The sequence below is a fragment of the Empidonax traillii genome, unplaced genomic scaffold (genome assembly GCF_003031625.1).
Source record: "Empidonax traillii isolate 1590-97213 ecotype Southwest subspecies unplaced genomic scaffold, ASM303162v1 scaffold84:size2688230, whole genome shotgun sequence".
In the NCBI taxonomy this organism is placed as follows: Eukaryota; Metazoa; Chordata; class Aves; order Passeriformes; family Tyrannidae; genus Empidonax; species Empidonax traillii.
In genome coordinates, this window is record NW_020955277.1 from 1,125,926 (window position 1) to 1,144,638 (window position 18,713).

Consider the following 18,713-nt stretch of genomic DNA (forward strand, 5'->3'; position numbering starts at 1 on the left):
GTATGGTGGTTTTTGGCTTGCCACAGCACCCCTCTCCTGAGTAGCTCCTGGACTTTGGGCAGCTGGGAATTAACTAGAAAGTGGGCACTGGATGTGTTTAGGTCTGTTTGCTTCACCGTGCTACTGAATTTTGTGAGTGTGGAGTAACTTTCATATTTTTCTATGAGTGTATAAGTTCATGCATGTGTGTGAGCCTATATGAGCTCCAGAAAATCATCTGGAGGGGAGCTGAGTGTCAGATACTGTCAGTCCTCCACGTGAGGAATTCATCCATGTGCATTTCGAAGTTTGTTGTGGTTTTGTTATTGAAGCATTTATTCAGCTTTTAACTTTTTAAAGTTGAAAACAAGTCAAGGTTATGTTTGTGCTTAATAATTCAGCAATGGTGCCAGCTCAGCACATTGTCTTTTTCTTCCCTAGTCATTCTGGTTTATTAAAAAGAAACACTGACGACAGATAGAAGGGTGAAGGAGGCTGTGCCTTTCTGCTCTAACTCCTGTCAGGCACTGACTCCTTCCCTAGGAATCCCTATGGATTTTTGTTCTTCACAATACCTTTGCCCCAGTGGTACTATCCCTACCAGACAGGGAAAGCTGGCAGCAAGTAAGGACTTAGATGTCCCCTTTTGTGTGGACCACATCTTTTTTTCTGAATAGGCACATTTTCTGTGACAGTGGAATATTACTCAGAATCCTTCAGTAAATCTATCTCAGTGATACTGTATTTTCACCTCAATTATGAGGTTTGTGGGGTTGTTCTTTGGTGTTTAGTTTTTTTAAAATAAAGATTTAGAAGATCATTAACCTTTCTGAAGCCACAGAAGCTTGCAGTAAAATAGGTTTTGGTCTTTTCTTTAAAAATAAAGTTATAGTAGGGGCTAATTCTGCCACATGCTAATGTGTACATTGCTTCATTAACAATGCTGTTAATTTGAAGGGGATCAGCTTTCCAGTGATGGTATTGTCACTGTGAATAAGAATAGATGAACACAATTTTATAAATCTGGGAGAACTGAGAGCACACAGTGCAGCTCATCTTGTGTAACTCCCATCTCCACTGTCCCTGAGCACAGACCAGCATTGTGCACGATTCCCACACGCAGACTTGGCAAGCAATCTGAAACATCCTCTTCTTCTTCTGCCCTGGCTCCTTAACTTTATCCGTGCACCTCCATTTTGTCACAGTGTATCATCTCCTGGCCCCATCTTGATTCTCTGCAGGCCAGAAGCTACACAGTGGTTTTATGGAAATAAATGGAGGGCTTAAGTCAGATCCACCAAAGTGCTTAATATAGGATGAGCCTGAGGATTTGAGATTTGGCTTCTGTAGTCAGAATACTTTACAGTATTTGACATGAGTTCTTCCGGAGAGCTAGATATATTCCTGGAGACAATGGGAATAGGAGTCTCTTTAGACAGAAGAGGTAAAAATAACATGTACATTCTTGTTATTAAAAATGAGAAGGGGGAGAACAAGAGAGCAGAAATCTTGAATGTTGTTAGTATAGTTCAATCAAGGGTAGTGATTTATTTAGAGCATAGTATTTTATTTCTGTTGAATACATATTTCTGGAAGAATGTGATTTTTGCATGTGTATGTGTGCCGTGTCTGAAACCTGTATCCTATTTCCCTTTCTTGCCACTGAGCAAATGAAAAAAGCTGCAGAAAAGGCTGAAAAAAGGCATCCTGACACTGTGGTTTCACTCTGATGTTGTATTGCAGGTATGGCCTCGCATGTGCAAGTTTTCTCTCCTCATACACTTCAGTCAAGTGCCTTCTGTAGCGTGAAGAAACTGAAAGTGGAGCCGAGTTCAAACTGGGATATGACTGGGTACGGCACACACAGCAAAGTCTACAGCCAGAGCAAGAACGTGCAGTCCTCCCAAGCAGCCGCCGCAGCAGCCGTCAACGCCTCCCTCCAGATCCCCAACCCGAGCATCCCCTACGAACAGACCATCATCTTCCCAGCAAGCACGGGGCACATCGTGGTGACATCTGCCAACAGCACTTCTGGTGTGGTTGCAGTGTCTGGGCAAACACTGGGCGGGCCACATAACCTAATGCGTCGCAGCACTGTGAGCCTTCTGGACACCTACCAAAAATGTGGACTTAAGCGCAAGAGTGAGGAGATTGAGAACACAAGCAGCGTGCAGATTATTGAGGAGCATCCACCAATGATTCAGAACAATGCCAGTGGGGCCACTGTAGCCACTGCCACCACTTCCACAGCCACCTCCAAAAACAGTGGCTCCAACAGTGAAGGGGATTACCAGCTGGTGCAACATGAGGTGCTCTGTTCCATGACCAACACATACGAAGTGTTGGAGTTTCTTGGCCGTGGAACCTTCGGACAAGTAGTCAAATGCTGGAAACGTGGCACTAATGAGATTGTGGCTATCAAGATCCTAAAAAACCACCCTTCCTATGCCCGGCAAGGCCAGATTGAAGTGAGCATCCTGGCTCGGCTGAGCACAGAAAGTGCGGATGACTACAACTTTGTCCGTGCTTACGAGTGCTTCCAGCACAAGAATCACACGTGCTTGGTCTTTGAAATGTTGGAACAGAACCTCTATGATTTCCTAAAACAAAATAAATTCAGTCCCTTGCCCCTTAAGTACATTCGACCAATTCTCCAGCAGGTAGCAACTGCCCTAATGAAGCTGAAAAGCCTGGGACTGATTCATGCTGATCTCAAACCAGAGAACATCATGTTGGTAGACCCATCCCGACAGCCATATAGGGTCAAGGTCATAGACTTTGGTTCAGCTAGCCATGTGTCTAAAGCTGTGTGTTCTACCTACCTTCAATCCAGATATTACAGGTAAGAGTCTGGGCTCATGTAACATTACTAGACGTATTTTACCTACGGGAATTTTGCTACATTCAGGCAAGGGAATGAAAGTCATCCCTAAATCTTAAACAAAGATGTGTCTTAGAATGGCTTGCTGGTGATAGGAAAAAAATGGTGTCCTAACCTCTTGAAGTTTACTTGCATTGAAAACCATTGTAAGTTTGTAAATAAAGTGTCATAAAAATAGAGTTTTCCAGTTCCAGTTTAGAAAGTCTTTCACCTCTGTCAGCACTTTGTTCTCTTTGGGAGTGTTTCCAGATGAGGGGACATCTCTGGAGAGTCCACGTTTCCATTCCAAGTAAATGCATGTAGGTTCTTGGTGTCAGTATTACTTTAACCTAAACAGTCAATCCGTATTTCAAATATGTCTTCCAGTCTTTACTCATATGTGAAAATAGGGATTTTACAAGAATGAGATTGACCCACAGGAAAACTGTGTGGATGCAGAAGATGCTTTCTCAGGGAGTAGTTTTCACACAGGCTGTGCAGCTTGCTGGAGTCAATGGGAGTATTCTGGCTGGCTCCTGTCGACTCTCCTCCCAGCAAGCAGACAGCCTGGCTGGGCTGGAAAACCTATTGCTGTGTGGGAAGCTGTTGGTAGAGCTGAATGAGTCTTGTCAGTGATTTGGTGTTGGACTGAGGACTGGGTGTGGTTTGTTGATTCCCACTCACAGTGCTTTGTTCTGTGCTAGGATGGAGTTCTGACCTCTTTGAAGGTGTGCCTGAAGTGAAACCTGTGAACCAGCTATATCCCTTTTCATTCTGTTGAACAGTTTTAGCAAAGCAGCCTCTTTTCATAACCCCTGGCAGGTGATCCTCACCCTCCGTCTTTACTCCAAGACACAAAGTCTCTCTGTAGATGTTCTCCTCAGCCCCTCACTTTGGTACCAGTCAGTTTGAGTCAACATCTCAATGACTGAGAAAAGCAATTCTGCTACAGCAGGGGTGGGGGAAAATAGTGGGAGGGGGGGAAACGGAATTTATCTTTAGATAATAGCTGAATTTAGAAATGTTCAGACCACGTTTTTGTTGTTGCACTTCTGTGAAACAGGCGAAGAGGGAAAACGCGATCCTTCTTGATGACTGATTTAATGAAAATCAGTCCTGGCAGCATCCACAGCTCGTCAGATGGGTTACAAAAAAGCAGGATAGTTGCTCTGTTTGTAAATAGGAAAGAAATCTGTCTTATATGTGGGTAGGACTGGGGACAAAAAGCCAACATGAATTGATATCAAACCCTTTTCCTACTTTTAAACTTCAGGGTGGCAAAGCCTACCTGAACTCCGAGCTTAGAAAGAGTTAATTTTCACAGGAACAGGAACTTTGACAGTGTAGCACTGCAGCAGCTGATTTTTATCTGTTTGTCCTTTGCTCTGAAGGAGGCCAGGAAAAAATCCCTAGCCCTAGTTTATACCTCAGAAGAGGCTTATTAAATGAAATATTCTACCCGATGACAGTCCCATCCTCCAGGAGAGACATGTTTCTGTGGTAAATATGCAAAAGCTTTTAGGGTTGCAATTACCTGGCAGACTAGAAATAATAAAAAAAAAAAAAAAAAAAAAAAAAAAAAAAGGAAAAAAAAAAAAAAAGATAATACAGGCATTTTGTTGTTGAGTTATCTGTGATTCTGCGTTAGCAGCCTAGGTCCCTAGCTGAAAGACAGAAGGGGCAGCCAAAATGAAATATGTGACAGAAAGCAGAAATGAAAGAGAAAAATGGTTCATTCTCAGCAGCAAACAAGGAATATTTTTGTGTCAGTCTCTGGGGAGGAAAAGGCTTGATAAAATTTGCTTTTTATATTTTAAATGTTATTCCTGCCCAGTCTGAAGTTACAGCTTGATAGATAATAAGTTCTGTCTAATTCCTCCCTTGTCTTCCATGCCTGAATTGGTGGGAGGAGGGAAAAAGGGCAGCAGCTCACCAGGAAAAAAAAAAAAAAAAAAAAAATCTTGTTGGGTTGAATTACATCAGCAGGGGGCTGCTGATTAAGCTAAATTCAAGTCATGAGGAAAATTTATATTCTTCATTTTCTGATAGGGAAAAATACAGCACACAGTGAAGACCCCTTCCACTCCAAAGAGAGGGAACTTTCATGCTAGGGGAAACACTGGGCTTTATAAAGATTTCATGTGTCTTCCATTTAATTTACACTTGTTCTGCTTGCTAGAGTATAAAAGACAAGGGGATGACTTCAGGAAATGGCACATTTAAGCTGAATGTGAAGGAAAAGCTTCCTCAGAGTAGTAAAACCTCTCAGACTCTAAGCAGTCATGCCAAAGAAGTGACAGAAGCCCTGTGCCTCATGCATTTAAGGAAAGATGAGGCAGAGCACTGGGGAATATAATGTAGAGTTTGGATCTCAGCTGGAGGTTTTTTATCATGGGCTTTTGGGAGCAAATTTCTAAGTTGTCCCCATGTTTTATTAACAACTTGTTTTTTTCTTTTCTGTATCACTACTTTTGAGAATGTGATGGCTAAATCCTTTCAAGGGTTGAAAGGTGTTTGGGACCCTGCTCATTCTCAGGGCAATATAAGGCCTTTCCTCTTCTCCCAGAGTTGGGATACAAAAGTATCTTTAAACAAACTGTGTTCTTTCGTGACCTGAATCTGCATAAACTAAGAGAGCCCCATGGCTGCTTGCAGACTTTACATGAGTGACTTGCCATTGCTGCCATGTGACATCCTCTGAAGATGAACCAGATCCTATAGCCCAGTTTCCTGTGGAAGGAATGGATTAGAACTTGGTATTGCGCTGATGGTGCTGCTCAGGGGCCCTCACTGGGTGTCCCAAACTCAGCAATGTTTCTGTCCTACCAGGGATATTTCTAAGCAAGTGCTCTCTGGAAGAATGGTGATGGCATTAAGGTGGCAGAGTGGTATGGAAAGTACAAAAAATGATATCAAAATGTCTTCAGTCTAGCAGAATTTAGCTCCCAACCCTCTCAGAGGATATAGCCAGTTCCAGGCTAGATCTGGTGCCATAATTAATACTCTGGAGATCTTTCACTGTTGCTTCTGGGCCCCTAGAGGGGCCCAAGGGAGAGCAGAACATGACAGCCTAAGGTGGGCCTTGCAGGAACTCCCCCATTGCTGAGAATCCCCCTCTGGGGGGGCAGAGCCATCATGTCACCAGTGCAGCCCCAGGCCTCTGGTGAAGGGAATGAGCCCCAGCAGGGTCACACCATGGGCCCTGCCCTGTCATGACAAAGAACATCACAGCTGCAGTCTGTGGTCAGAGTTGTCATCTGAACAGGTGGTACTGTGAAGAGGATCGTCCTCCTTCTGCCCACCCGTCTTCAGCCTGTGGTGCAAAACTAACTGTGGTGCAGTGTTTCTCATGTGGCATCCTTAGCCAGCATGTGTAGGACCCGACTGGTGGCTGTCCAAACGTTCCTTGCTTAGGACAGGGGTCCCAGCCTTCCCCACGCCACCATAGTCCTTTGTCTTGTCCCTTATCACCAGCTGCATCAGCCTGGGCCTGATCACTGACCCTTCGTGGGGGTACGTGGTGACGCAGCCGTGCTCTGGAGGTGCCTGTGTGAGGAGATGAAGCTGCCCATGGGAGGCTGCTCTGCCCAGCCCGCAGTGCAGGAGTGGGGCTCTGCAACTGGCAGTTTTAGCCAGACAATTTCTTAAGCTATAAATGAAGCCCTGTTCACAGAGCAACCGATCAAAAATCTGTGACAGCTGCTGCATCACGGGGTATCTTCCTGGGATTTTATTTTTTCCTTTTCTCTTTCATGCTGCAGTTTGAAGGGGAGATCACTGAGGTAGTCTCTGTGATCTCGATTTTGCAGAGAGTCAGAGGGATGAATGACCAGAGAGATCCCTTCTGGGTTGATAAGCTATGTATGAACAGCTTCCTGGGAAAACCCATATCCTGAGAAATACAGGGCTCAGGCTGCAACAGATGTGTCCTTTGATAGAGCCCCCATTCATGTACCCAGGTGGAAGAGGGGGTACTACCCTCTGGGAGGTGGGGACGGTTGGGGTGGCGGGGAGAGCTGTGGTCCTCCCTGGCCGGAACCAGAGTGGGTCCCTATCATGGAGTGGCAGTGCCAGGATGCTCAGAGCAGTTGGACTGCTCATGGGGGCACTGTTATTATGTTACCTTGCCCTCTTGGCTTTTCTTTGCTGTTCAGCTGAAACAGCTGCTGTGGTGGCACCTCAGGGATGATAGCGTTTCGCTAATTAATGGTGTAATCACCTAAAGAGATTTAAGTCTTTTAGAATTTTGCAAAATATTGCAGATATAAAATAATGGCTGTCACCCCTGCACTATTAGTGGATAAGGGTAGGTTTGGTTCCTTGTTTTCAAAAGGCTTTGGTATGTGGCGTGTCTGGCTTGAGTTTGGATGTCTGCTTTGTAGGTAAGTGGCCTTTGATGAAATGTTTGGATAACAGAGAATGAAGCTGAGTATCAGTTTGAAGAGGTGTTTATCAGTCTAGTTTCAGACTCTGCAAGAAAATATGCAGGCATAAAGGCTTACATGCATGTTGTCAACCGCCCATACAGAGTGAGTAGTGAGGCTGTGTGCAGGTGTGGTTTTTAACTGGCTGTACATGCTTAGCTGGGTGAGTGCAGGTCCTGAGGGTGCAGGGGGCTAAACTGGGTCCATCTTGCCACACATGGACATTGTGCCGTGGCAGGTATCAGTCCTCTAGCTGTGCTGACAGGGAGCCAAAGCAGGGTAAATTCCTGAGCAGAGTCACAACCTCTTCCCCATCATGTGACTCACAGTATGTGTCATTCTGGCCAAAACTGCCCTTTAAATGAGGCAGTTATAATGGCACAGGGATAGGCTATGCTTATTTGTTTACTCAGGGAATTGGCATCTGTTAAGTCCTTGTATAACAGTGTTAGTGCACTTACATTTCAAAATCTTCTGCCATTCTGGACTTGCAAAAACATCTCTGTCTCAGACTTGACTGCATTTACAGCTCTGGGAGCTTCATTGCTCTGCCAGTCTGTTTCAGTCCTACCTGCAACATTGACTGCTTTACTGACTCTGCCTCTCCAAGGTAAAGAGCAGGATAGCTATATGGTTTGAGGAGGAAAGTTTTTTCTAGGGACTGGAGCGAAACTACAGAGTTCATTGCTGAAGTCTAAGCTAGGTTTCACTTAGTGATGATCACACCTGATAGGACTGCAGGCTTGCAAAACTGACAATACATTGCAGAAGACTTTGTGGAGGAAAGCAGACTTCACACTACTATTTTAAGCAGTTGTTCATTTCTTTCCAAAGGACAGTTGGAGTTGGTTTTTTCAGAACCAACATTCAGTAGGATTTTTTTTTTTTTCCAGAACCAACACCAGGGTCGATTGAATCTCAGTTTCATTGCACCCTGACCACCAAGTCTTCAAAGGCAACAGACATTTAGCTGAAAGCTTTTGGCTTTGTCCCATCTTTGTGATAGTCAGGCCAGGTTGGTTTTTGGTTTTACAAAACTCAAGCAATGATAGTTCTTTGCCAAGTTCCTTTGTGTATAAATCACCTCGGAGCAGGGATGGTAAACCAGCATTGTGCTTGCAGTGCATCCAACAGAAGATTCACACTGCATATTCCAAAATAACTCCCTATCTGGGGTCTAATTTAAAACAAAAAAGCCTCTATTTCAGCCTAAACAATCTCCTCAGACTAGACTCTCCCTAGTGTTTTCTCTGTTGAAACCTGCTTACTATTTCCCTAGGTGCTTTTTATTTTTCTCCAAGCAGACACTCCAGCTCCTCCTTTATCTTGTGAAAGCTAGTGGTCTGCCCCTTTCCCTGTGATGCTGCAGCATCTCCCTGTCCAGCTCCAGCTCTGAGAGGAGCCCTGCATCCCTGTGTAGAGTCAGAAAGACCGTCTGCCACAGGAGGACTTTGTTTATTTATTAACCAAGTGTATAAGATATGCCCAGTTACGTGCTTCCAGGCACAAGAATATTTGTAACAAAGGCATGTTTGCAAGGAACCTGACAGGGAACCTTTTCCCAGCAAAGAGAAGTCTTCGATAGGCTGAGGAAGAGAGAAGTCTCGTGCTGTCTCCTTTTGCTGTGTCCAAGAAGTAGAAAATCGAATATCTCAACTGAATGCTGAGCCAATCCCTTTGGTCCCCTCTCCTCTCTGAAAACAGCTCCTGTATGGCAGAGACGGGGCACTGATATAATTGCTGACAGTAATTATTCCTTCTGCAGATCTCAGCTTCGTCTTGGTGGCTGGAAAGGAAGCAACCTGTGTGCCCACTGGCAGGGATCAATTCATTAAGGGTGTTGTGAATCAGAGATGAGTATGTGAAAGGCAGCCAGAGGCAGGTACCAGGGTCGGAAGCACTGCTATTTTACCAGCTGCTGCAACCCCATAGGTGAGGAGCTCTGGTTTTGGTGCAAAAGAGCAAACAAAGGTAGGGGAAAAAAGGTAAATCCAATTTTACGTCTGAAGAAAGAGCGTTTTCCAAAGGCTGCTGCAGCTTTTGAGGGCATCAGTGATCCCCACAGAGGGAAAGGCAGCCTTCTAGATGCAGGCAGCCCCATTCATGCTCAGTGATGTTGCCCACAGCTCAGGCAGTGCTGTGTGGACAGGGAACAGGAGTAGAGCTGCAGTGACGTGGCTGCTGACAAGGGCTCAGTGGTCAACCACCAGTTTTGACACAAGTGTCCTGCTCAAACTCACCTCACCCTTCTCAACATCAGCTCAAGTGGAACATGGTTTTGGAGAACTGTGCTCTCCCTTCCCCCACCCCCCCCTTCTACTTCATAACATTCCCATTTAAGCATCTCTTCCCTCCGTGTGCATTCACACCACTCAGTGCCATGTAGTCCCCTGCCTGGGGCTGACCTCCCCAAATGCAACACTTTATGGCTTGGAATAAATAACATTCCAAAAGGGGCTGGAGTTCCCACGTGCTTATTTCAAGGGCTTGCAGAAGAGAAGCAGTGTGCAAATACACTTGTTACCAGTCCACGTACTACCACGTGAAGTCATCTGGGAACTCTTGACAAAAACATCACCAACCTTTTTCTTTTAAGCCTAGCAATGAATCCTAAACTAATCCCTACCTTCTCTACACCTGCTGCCAGACTAGTTTCAATAAAGCTAGGAGGATCAGGGAGTGGCTTGGAAGTCACAGTCTCCCTGCTTGTAGGTTGGCCACAGGTGTTCTTGAGTTTACTTTTTTTTTGATCCTTTTTTTTTCTTTCTTCTCCTTCTACTGTTTCTCTCGCATCGTCACCAAAATGAGCCTGTCACAGGATTTCCTGCTGTCTATTTTTCTTCTCTCCAGCTTTATAAGCATAGTAAGTCCTTTTCAGGCTTCAGTCTGGTGAAATGATGTGAAAAATCAAGGTCACTCTTGTATTTACTGTACCAGGTCAAGTCTGCAACAGCTACAAATGGCTAGCTTTACCTGCAAGAAATCAAACCCCTCGTATTCCAGCTATTGGCTGTAGCGCTTCAGACTCCATCTCTGTAGTACATAAAAGACCTACTGTGTTTTGGTAAAGACATCTGTGCTCAGATCTGGGGCTGGGGCATAACCAGGCCCATGACGGTGACAGGCAGTTGGTTCCGCAGCGATACTTGTGAGTGACGGTACAATCGGCAGGGCTGCAGCAAGAACCAATTGCAATCAGAGTCTGCTGTGTGCATGTATATGAAAGGCATAAAGTTTGGTCTCTGCTCCTAGTTGTTTACTTCTGTGGTTTTGTGTTTGCTCTTCTTTCTTTCCTCCCACTCAAGTCACTTCCTCACCAAGTGCAAAGGAAACACAGCAGGGAGAGGGTGGTTGTTTTTTTTTTTCAACTCCAATGACAGAACAGCAACAGCAGCTCATAGGAACAATGGTGTGGTGATGTTACTCGAGCAATAGGGAGCCAGTAAAGGTGAAAGCACTGTGGTCACACACACTGGTATCATTTTCTGTGCCCTCCTACGCTTATTTCAATGCATGTTTGAGTCAGGGCAGTAGCTGGGCAATGGCAGTGGTGTCTGCTGAGAAGCAAAATGAGGTAAGGGGCTGTTGGCATGAGATCGGTGCTCCAAGTGTGAAAATAAGAAGAATTATGAGTAGTGAGATTCATCATCCGCACTTTTGCATATGAAAAAGCATTAGCAACACAGTTTGCACAGGATTTCAGGGATACTTTGCTCAAGTGCCGTGTATTTAAATCCTATCAGGTTTTTACCTCCCTCTGTACATTTGCTCACTGCAGGCAAGAGATGTAAATGTAACATGGAGGAAACTTACTGTGTATGTCTGTGCATTCATTAGGTTCACAAGTTTCAGGCCCCAGCACAGTGGTACTGGAAAGCTGTATTACACTGAAGAGCATTTTCTGACTGGAAAGTGTTGCTGCTCTGCTGCTTATTAGCAATGAGGTTAGAAAAGTGACTGACGTTGGTTTATAAATGAATGAGTCATTACCAGAAGAGATGAATTACCTGAAGATGCTACAATTAGTATGGGGTTACACATTCCCGCAGCTTCAGACCCCTAAATGACGTGATTTCAGTCCCCAGTTTCTGTTTTCTCAAGCCATTTGCTGCACTGATGCTTCAAATTAGCCTAAGATAATGTAAAGACACCTTGTTCTCAGGTGGGGGCTCAGTAGTTAACTCCTTCTCCAGGTCATGCTGGGGAAAAGGAGGAACTCTCAAGCAGTTGATAGCGGTTATCTTGCTTGAAAAACACTAATCTTGTGGCCTGACTTAAGCTGAGTTAGAGCCACAGCTGTTACCTGTTTAAGGAGGAAGGTCAAGGCAATGTCCTTTGCCTTTTAGTCCAGGTCATACAATAGTTGTTCTGTGGTGCTTTATAAGGAAAAGAGAGATGCAGAAGACAGACATCCGTATATAAATTCTGTGAGAGATGGAGAATTCTAAGAGGAATCAGTGAAATGGAAGTGGGTCTAGGAACTGAGAGAGGGGAAGGGCAGAGGAGGAATCCTCTTACAGGCCAAGGCTACCTGGAAGTTAGTGTTCCCCATATAAGGAAAGGTGTGGGAGGAAAGAGGATGAGGTTTCACTCTCCTTACTATTTGGAGACTTCAAAACCAGAGATAGCTGATTTCCAAAGAGGACAGCACCCCTCTCCTGTGATGGGCTGGAAGGTAATCCATGAGTCCCTGAGTGGCAGCTTGACCTCTATTTTCTGTCTATTGAAGGACAGAAGTAATTGCAGACATTGTTTTAATTTTACAGACATGAGTCATTCTGTGTGAACAAGTATTGCCTTTACTTTGCCTTTATTTTGCTGGGACTGCATGGGATCGGTGCTTGGGTACACGTCCAGGTTCTGTCCCCTCTGCTTCTACTGGTTTGCATTAAGTGGGGAGTAGCAGATTTCTACACACTACCAAACCTACTGTTTCTCTCCAAAGGGTGCTGCTCAGGGACAGAGGCAGGGTAGATATGGGGGAATTGGCCTGATAAGACATGAAAAGTGCCAAAAGTTGTATGGGTGGTTTTCAGATAACTCTGGTGACTGGCACAGCTTCTGAGCCCAGGGAGGTCATCAGCTGAAGCATCTAGAGGAGAAGGAGAATTGTGTGTATGGGGGAGCACCTGATGGTCAAGCTCCCATAGAGGCAGGCAAGGAGCAGTTAGCAATGTCTCAGGAGGAGCAGTACTGTAATGAGTTGTGCTTTAGCTGCAGATAGTGTGGTTGGATTGCTTGTGGTAATACTGCTGAGCAACACAATCTTTTCTCCCTATACTCTCCAGTCTCTGGACTATAGGTGTCTGTCACTGTTTACCTTGTGCTGTTCTCCTTGGATGCTGTGTTTGCTGGAGCAGGGCTGTGTTTACACCACCTAGTGCACAAGGATTTTTGTGGCTGAGGCCTTTAAACAAAAGGGTAATAGAGAGTATAATGGTGCATATGACCACGAGGGGTAGCACGCATGTTAATGTGACAGCTGGCATACAGAAGGAAAGCTGATGGCCTTTTTTTGGATTCGCCATGGTAAGAATTTGTTTTTTCAACCAGTTGCTTCTATGAAGAGCTTTGCACTCAAAGTCTAAGGTAGGGGGGTGGAAGAAAGACCTGATGAGTTAAGAGAAATTTCAGTATATTTAGTGTAAGAGTGTTTTACTTGCCAGTGGGAGACTGCAAACAGAGAATAGTCATCCAGTTGGAAAATGGAATATTTCTTTGATGCTCACAACATATTAAGAGGGACAGATGAAATCTAAAATGTAAACAGGTTCAGCTGAGGCTAGCTAAATTTGCTGGTTACTGTGCTAAGAAGTTAATGATGAAATATTGCCAGTTCATTTTAGTAGGTGAAAGGAAGTAATGGTGAAGGCCTATATAAAAAATAAAAGCTTGTCTAAGTGATCTCATTTGCATAGCTGTCAAATATACAGCTCTTGCCATTGTTAGCTACTTAAATTACTGGACTGGATTCTGGAGGGCTGCATGAGCACAAGCAAAAGCAGAAGGTAGTCATGTTGTTGTTTCTGGAAATGCTCTTCTGGAGGCTCATTTGATAACCTATCTCCTCTTGGCAGGTGTGTGAGGCACCAGGGAAGGGAAAGGTAGTATGGGCCGGATTTTACTTAGGAGTGCCAATATGCATACAGAGATGTAATGGCGTCAAATGTATTCCTTTTTAAGTGAGGTCAAAATGCAGCTTGATGTGTAAGATACATAATGAACGACAGAAAGAAAAGCATGTTAACTGGGTTGGAAGATAACATTCTGTCTTTTGAATGGATTCTTGTTATTGTCACCGATGTTCCTTTCCTCAAAAAATTTATGTTGAAATTATCCTTTTTACTCTGTTGTTCAGCTCTTGTTCTCAGCTTTGTTATGGCCACAAAGAGAGGATAAAAATGGATTGGCACAAAGTTGGGTTTCCTGTATCATTTAGAGTTATGTTTTCAGCCCTTAGCACTTTGATAGAGTCTGTTCTTCATTTTGAAAATAGCAATAAAAGAGCAGAGAACATAAGAAAACACAATTCTGCCTTTTCTTTTTCTAATGAAATTGTCACTGCTAGCCTGAACTCTGTCTCTGATCTGTATGAGGTCTCTGAACTGTGCAGTTAGAAGAAAGCAGATACAAAAGGAGAGATAAAATATCCATGTGCCTGGCTACTTTAAAAGGTAGTAAAAAAGCTCATGAAGTCTTGCTTGTTTTTAATCTGTATGTTTATGTCTACATAAATCTTTTGGGAATAAACTTTAAACATTTACATTGGATTTAGAGAATTACCTTCCAGCCTCAGTACCTATGATGTAGCAAGAGTAACTAAGATTAAGCTTATGTGAATGGCCCTCTTGGCTTTCAGAGCTGTGGGTAATGTTAAAGTCTGTGTTGAATTGCTGCTCTAAAATGAGGAATGGTAGTAATGGGTCTGAAGTGTTGCGGTGTGTTTGCTGTTTGTGTGTGGTTGAATGGGGAGATACCTCATGTCTTAGGAAAAGGATCCATCTGCAGTGTTTGGCAGCTGAGTGTCCAGACACAGTTAACGGACCCCCTGTCACTTTGGGGAGCTGTTGAGTGGACTTTGAATAAGCCCAAGCCTTCAGCTGCCTCATCAGAGAAGTGAAGAATTGCCAGCCCCTTCACTCCAGCAGCTCGAGAAGTGCAGGGGTGTCTGTCCCACGTTGAGTTGTGAGATCACCTTGGTGCCCATCTTGGGCTCTGAAGGGCAGCCAGAGTAGAAGCTGGAAAGAAAAGAAGCAGGAGTAAACCCAGGGTATGAGAGGTTGGTTCAGATGAAAAATGAGGATGGTAAAAATCAGAGTTGCTCTAGACAAATAGATGATACAGCCACATAGACCCCTCCTTGCAGCCCAGTTCTGTGGTTTGGTCTTACAGGGGAGTTGAAGAGACTTATTTCCAATTGAAGGTCTGTGCTTTTGAGCAACCCTGAAGCTCTAGCTCCTAGACACACTCACAGCTTTTACCTTACCTTGGGGCAACAGGATCTGATTATTGCCCACACAATGACATTTGAAGTCATGTAAGAATCTTATATGCAGAATATAACTCTAGTCATTGCTTCTGTAAGGGGGCTGTCACAGCAGCCCAGTGACGGAGCAGAAAAAAGGGGACAGTGCTTGGTTTTTTGTCAGAAAATGTCCCTGACTTGCTGTATTACACAGGTCAAACTGCATGGCAGGTGAGGGCTGGGGGAGTGGGATGGTTGCAAACTCTGGCTGAAGTTTTCAGAGCCATACATACAAGTATCTTGTGAAATGATGACTTTCATTATATTTCCTCCAGGCTCATGCCTTTTGAGAGATTCACATAGTTTCACCTTTCCCTTCCACACCAGGAAGAGGGCCTTTGGTTGATACTGTGTCATCTTGCTTAGAGTTTTGGAGCTGTGCCGAACTATAGTATTTGCTGCCGTCGCAGTTTTCATCAGCAGCATGGCCCGGCACTGAGTAAGTTTTTTCACAATGCTTTGAAACATCTGCCATGCTCTGATCATCCATACTCGTGAGCTGGGGTTTCTGCACGGTGGCCACAGAGCTGGCAGGTAGCTGGCCTTGGCAGCAGACCCTGCAGCAACCAGAGGGGAGAGAGGACTGAGACGCTGCAGGAACCCTGGTAAGAATGGGCAGGAGGCTGTTTTGGCTACAGTCAGAGCTTGCTTTGCTTGAAGTTGGCACAAGACTTTCCAACGAGCCCCTGACTGACCAGGAGCTGAGAGGCTTTCTTGTCTGTGGAGAGTGACACAGGCTGGTGGCAGCCCATAAGTAATAAAGATATTAACCCTCCTTATGCAACCAGGGAATATCTGAGAACGTTACCAGGTAGTTGCTCAACAACAAAGCATGTTACAACTAACCAGCTGGGACCAATTACGAAAGCCTCGCTAATACTAGCAAGCACTTGCCTGTTTGCATTGTTGGACTGAAGTTGAAGAGATGAATGACTGCTCTGCCACATGCGGGCAGGCTCGTGGTTGGGCAGTGCACGGGGTGGAGCTGAAGCACAGCCACCACATCGAGCATGGGGTGTCTGTGCTCTGGGATGTGTTTGCTGGGCATTGATGAGCCATGGTGCCCAACACCTGTATCTGCCCAACCGTCTGTAGCTTGTGCTCCCAGATGCAGGATGAGAAAGCACCCCCAGGGCTGCAGCAGCATCTCCCTCCCCATCTGTAGCTTCTCCCACCCTCTTGCTACTGCAGCAGCACCGATTTATGCCCAGTACCTACTTAACTGCTTGCTACGGTTAGAAAAAGAGGGGGGAGGGAGGTGGAGGCTCCTACTTATGGCTGCCTCATGAATTTTTAGTCACTACATGAAGATTTCAGGAGTGTGCAAATAAAACATAAAATGAAGCAAAAGACTAAGTGGCACTGCACAGAAGGAGGGGGGGAAAACCCCAAAACACTGAATCATTGTCCAAAAGGTGCAGCCATTAGAGAATAATAATAGTTTTTGTGTGCAGTGCAGCTGGGGCCACAGTTGCAGAAGGAAGGTCCTCAGTGACCTGTGTGATGTCTCTGTTTAATGTGGTAAAACAAAGAACTGAAAAGCAGACAGGGCCCTCACAAATACTCATAGGGCTTCTCTCTCAGTTCCTCTGTCTGTGCCCTCTTTGCTGCGTGCGTGTGTGTCTTCATGCTCCAAATGCAACTAATCACAGCTCCATGCTCTTGGATGCCTTCTGTTGTGCATCCGTTGTCACTGTTCCCAGGCACTCCCTTGTTGTTGACTCACTATTTTTGTAATCTAGAAACTACAGCAAATAATATAAACTCAAACCGTTACTATTTTGTTGTCTGTTTTTCTAATTCCCTGTCCTTCAGAGCAAGCTCAGGGTAATGACATTATCCCACCCCTCCACCCTGACCTCAGTCTTTTTCTATCCATTTAGCAAATGCTGCAGCTTGCTCTGTTTTTAATGGGTGGGAATCAATGTGGCTTTTTAAAATTGGATTCTCTCTGCCTTCACAAACAAAATCAATGGTGTTATTGAGCATGTGCAGGTCTCTGTGAACAGGAGCAAGCCGGCAGAGTTTGCCACCTCAGTGAGGCAGGAGCAAAGCCTGTGGCTCACACAGGGAGGATCACCCTTTATTTCTCTGACAACCAGTTTGGTACTGTTGAGAAAGTAGACCCTAGGGAGTACTTTTCACCAGGTTAATTAGATTTTTAAAGTGGTCAGTGTGAGGCTGTAAAAAATGGGCTAAAACCAGACCATTTTGAGTGCCCATAGGAGGTTTGAAGATCCCAGTAAAATGAGGTATAATCCACACCATGCTTTATTTCAGTATGACTTTACAATTGGATTTGCCACATCTTGTGGGGTTCTGAGCCCTTTGCTCTCAGAAGGCAGTTTCAGCAGAGATGGGGTTTGGCTTTATTCAGACTAAGCATTTATATACAAACAAATGGGATGGGGGATGGGGAATTTATGTATCCATGTTTATCTTTTGTGGCAGATTGAGTTTACTAATATTATGCTCCTGTGGGAAAGTTGACTGGCAGAATTGGTTGTGGTCTTGGGATATGGAGGGAAGGGCAGATTCCAGATGGATGGTATTGTTTTGTTTTGTTTTTTTATTACTTCTTCAGGGCTGATCTTCAGGTTTAACCTTTTCAGGATTTCATTGAGTGGTGTGGAAGGAATGGATTCTTCCAGCATGTTTTCTTGGAGACATATGTCATCCTTAAGTTCACGAGGCTGCGGTAGATAATTGTGGGACTGTATGAAATGGTAACGTGGAGGATATTCTCAATTAAAACTTAGCTGTGGAGGGTGTATCACAGTTCATGGCAGGCCTTGTATCTAGTTAAAGAGCCTACCAGCTGCCACTTCAGGCTGCATTGGCAGGACAAAAAAAGAGGTTCCAAATTCATTCCTTTCTGAGTCTTGCCCTCACGGTGCAAAGCACACCAAACTGTGTGTATATTTGTCTTCCAGGAGTTAGAGGGATGCTACGAGCTCTGTTAGATAGGACACCAGCAGTCTTCCAGCTGCAGCCAGTTTCAGACACCACTGGCATGGGTCGGGTTCAAGCTGATGACTTTAGTTGTACGTGAAAGACTCCAGAACCTTTTATCAACCTGCAGGACCATTCAGTCATCTCACATAAATGCACATGCCAGCGCTTGTTTTGAACACAGCTTTGTTAGGAGCACAGCGAGCTCAGTGTTTTGAGTGAGCAGAAATTTCTGGCTGTATGACAGAATGGGTTTTCTAATGCTCCTGGCAGCTCAGAAGCTCTGGGTCTCGGGAAGGAAGGAGTGGCTGCACCACCAGAAGATGTTTGTTCAATGCTCTATGTTTTCAAGACTAAACAAGAGTTGATTTTAAAATGCTGTCAGGATGGAGTGCAGATGAGTGGAAGGGAAGACTTGTGTTTCTAATGTCTTCATGTCTCCACAAACAAGAGGAAAACTTGAACTGGTGTTTGGTTCCTGTTGGGAGCTTCTGCTGGGGTTACCAACCATGGGGTTTGTCCAGTGAAATCATCTGAGTTTGCTTTTCCTGACCCACTTCAGATTTCTTGATTATTTTTTGTTTTAAAAATCCCCATCACTCCTGGATTTCAATTACAAATGAGGGGACACATTTCTAACAAACAAGAAAATTAACCTTCTCCTTCTGTTCCCTGTTTGAGTGAGGATTTCTTTATGACCATCCTTTAATTGTGTGATTGTGACTGGCCTGGACAAATGAGACAGTTTAAGTATCCTGCATTTGGTTTAGCTCATCCATGCATACCTTATGAAGTACATAAAATAACTATAAATGATGCAGGAACTGTTTCTCAGTGCAGGGCTTGGTACATGGCTGTATGTAGTGGTGGACACCCTTTTTCATTGTGCAGACACAGTTTTGTCCATACAAGAAGCTTGTGATCATGAAAATATAATTTCAAAGAAGCTAAAAATGTGTCTTATTGGCTTCTT

At 44.6% G+C, this 18,713-nt stretch overlaps 1 protein-coding gene across 3 annotated transcripts in view; it reads left to right on the top strand.

Annotated features, from left to right (window-relative positions):
- The window catches only part of HIPK2 (homeodomain interacting protein kinase 2), a 131,811-nt gene that overhangs the window by 42,188 nt on the left and 70,910 nt on the right, over window positions 1-18,713 (top strand). For all 3 annotated transcript variants that reach the window (XM_027881152.1, XM_027881150.1, XM_027881151.1), the window contains exon 2: window positions 1,723-2,821. In XM_027881152.1, the coding sequence (XP_027736953.1) occupies window positions 1,723-2,821 (1,099 nt within the window). The remainder of the gene's footprint in view (window positions 1-1,722; window positions 2,822-18,713) is intronic.